General features: G+C 50.1%; 1 gene segment (V, D, J or C); it reads left to right on the top strand.

Moving 5' to 3' along the window:
* Positions 1-1,269: 1,269 nt before the first annotated feature.
* Positions 1,270-1,687, top strand: LOC137159877 (T cell receptor alpha variable 9-2-like; the record flags this gene model as incomplete). The annotated part of the segment is given in 1 exon segment: positions 1,270-1,687. A coding segment is annotated over 1 exon segment (418 nt), but the record flags the coding sequence as incomplete, so codon positions are not given.
* Between the last annotated feature and the right edge of the window lie 777 nt (positions 1,688-2,464).

The following is a 2,464-nucleotide window of genomic DNA, read 5'->3' as shown; positions in this document are numbered from 1 at the left end:
AGAAGCCAGGAAATGCAGGATCATAGTGGGTCAGGCTCCATCTAGGGCAGTATTCTGTCTCCAACTGTAGGCAGTCCGAGGTGCTTCAAAGGAAAGTACAAGGAACCCTGCATTGGGTGGATATGGGATAACCTGCCCTTGGGGGGAAAAATCCTTCTATCTACCCCACTGAGCTAGAGCTTCGTGTATACCCTGGAACATGTCGTTTATATCCCGTAAACACTGCAAATATTAAAGTTTCACCCCAAAAATTTAGCTAACAGCAATCCTAAAAAGCCCCCTCTGCTCATCTGCCAGATAGGGCGACATTTTCTAGCAAATCTAGGAAATATTCTCCACTGATTAACAGATTAGCACACAAGGGGGCGCTGTAAAACCTACACCATTAATCTGTGACGCAACGTGTGTGTCACAACCTGTGCTTTCACGAACTCTGCAATCTCCGTTAAGAGTCAACGCCTTTTTTTCTTCTCACCTATTGTCAGAACGAATTCAAGGGCACCTGCAGACAGGAGAGAGACAGAACCAGACGGGCTCGCACAGCTGCTAAACCACTGCAAAAGCAAAACATTTACCATTTCAAAGGCATCACCTCCAAAGCAGAATTCTCTCTGCCTTTCTACGCATCAGGAAGAGAGAAGGACACCGCTGTGGCTGTGAGAGGGGAATATCTGCAGGATTATTAATCTCCCCAATTATTGAAAGGATCATGCGTTTGTCTCTCTCCCTTTTGGTTGTGATCAACTTCGGTCTAAGTGAGTATAACTTTTGGCAGTTTGAAATATTCCATTGTTGGCCAGGTTATACAACCCCTTTCGTGCTGCGATGAAGACATTCTGTTCCGTTCTACACACCTCTGGGTCGCCAGATGTGGGATGATATAGGAGAAAAAGATTCAGTATCTATTTTCTCACTTAACCTTGAAAACCGAAAAGGGTTTAGGATTACTTCCTTAGGTTTAATAGCTCTCCATTGATCCCCAGGTTGAAGGCTTTTTACTTCTGATCTAAGTAGATGTCAACAGCAGCATGAGGGGACATCAAAGTTTTAATGATCTAAGGAAAGTTGGGACCAGAATGAGCAATTTCCTCAATGAGGTTCGATGGAGAGAGATTCTATTACGAGATACGTCACGCTGCATTCTATTATAATTGTATTCTAGGGGAAATGGGGCCAAGCTGTCTGGGAACTGAGCTCTGAGTCTGTAACTCCTGTCAGACCCTAGCAAAGTCCTGTCCACAAATCAACAATCTTCCTCCCCATTCGCAGAACAGACCTACGCAAACTCGGTGACACAAACTGAAGGCACCATTACGGTCCCTGAAGGAAAACCAGTGCTTCTGAACTGCACCTATACCACGTCGGGGTCTCCGGCGCCCTTCTGGTACGTGCAGTATCCACACGAAGCCCCTCGCCTCTTGCTGGCAGAGTATGAAGCATCCGAGGAGGAGGAGGAGAGAAAGCGCAGGAGAGGTTTTTCTGCCAAACACGAGAGAAACCCAATCTCCTTCCATCTCAAGAAGAACTCCAGCGAAGCCGGCGACTCCGCTGTCTACTACTGTGCCTTGAGTGACACCGTGACTGACACCCCCAGCGGAGCTGAACAAAAACCCCACCGCGTGGCCGATCTGATCCCTGCTGGTTTTTCAGGGGGCGAGGAACACAGCCAGTCAGCCCCTCAGCCGAGGTGTATCAGGGTCACTTCACGGGCATCGCCCACGTCAGACACCTGTGTGCTTCTCCTTCCCCAGGAGAGGATTAGTGTTGCCGTTTCCTTGCAAGGGACTGGGGACATCCTCGGGGTTTGACTTGGACAGAATGGCAGGCGTTGTATCATCTCCCCGGGGCTATGGCTACATCTACCAGTGGGCAGCGAGCCTTTACAAAGCAACACACGTTATGTAGCACCAAAGCATTGCAGAGACTACACACTCCGAAACAATACACGGCCCACTCATGCGCGAAGCTTGCCAGGATTCACCTCTCTTCCACACGGAGATCCTTCCAAACACCTCCAGGGAGGTTTTGCCTTCTTGGTGAAAGTCTCAGTCTAGTCATGGACCAAGCGAGGGCCAACCCTTGAATTACTTCAGGCTGACACGTCACAGCCTGGGGCCTCTGCTCCCTGGCCTTCCCGTTTTACCCAGGTGAAACCAGACGTTTCCCCTTTCCCTAGGGGGCAAAATTTCAGCGGCGAGGTATCCGCCTAATGGGTATGGAGACTCGGGGCCAGATTCCTCAGGGAACCCACCCCGTGACCCAGTCGCACGAAGTCACACGTCAGACGGACGGAGACAAAGGCCTGTGAAGGTTCTAGGTGCCCAACGCCCTTGGTACCTCTCAGTAAAACAGTCGCTGAGGTTCCCCACGATTCAAGGTGTCACAGGGCTCACCTCTATCCCACTTGATCCCCCAGCCCCTTCCCCTCCAACAGAGAAGTGACTAAATCCCTTTCCCTCAAATC

Source organism: Emydura macquarii, unplaced genomic scaffold (assembly GCF_026122565.2).
Source record: "Emydura macquarii macquarii isolate MOO-44397 ecotype Brisbane River unplaced genomic scaffold, CSIRO-AGI_Emac_v2 contig_1965, whole genome shotgun sequence".
NCBI classification, from domain to species: domain Eukaryota; kingdom Metazoa; phylum Chordata; order Testudines; family Chelidae; genus Emydura; species Emydura macquarii.
Note: the sequence above shows the minus strand (reverse complement) of the source record. Positions and strands in the feature narration are given on the sequence as shown.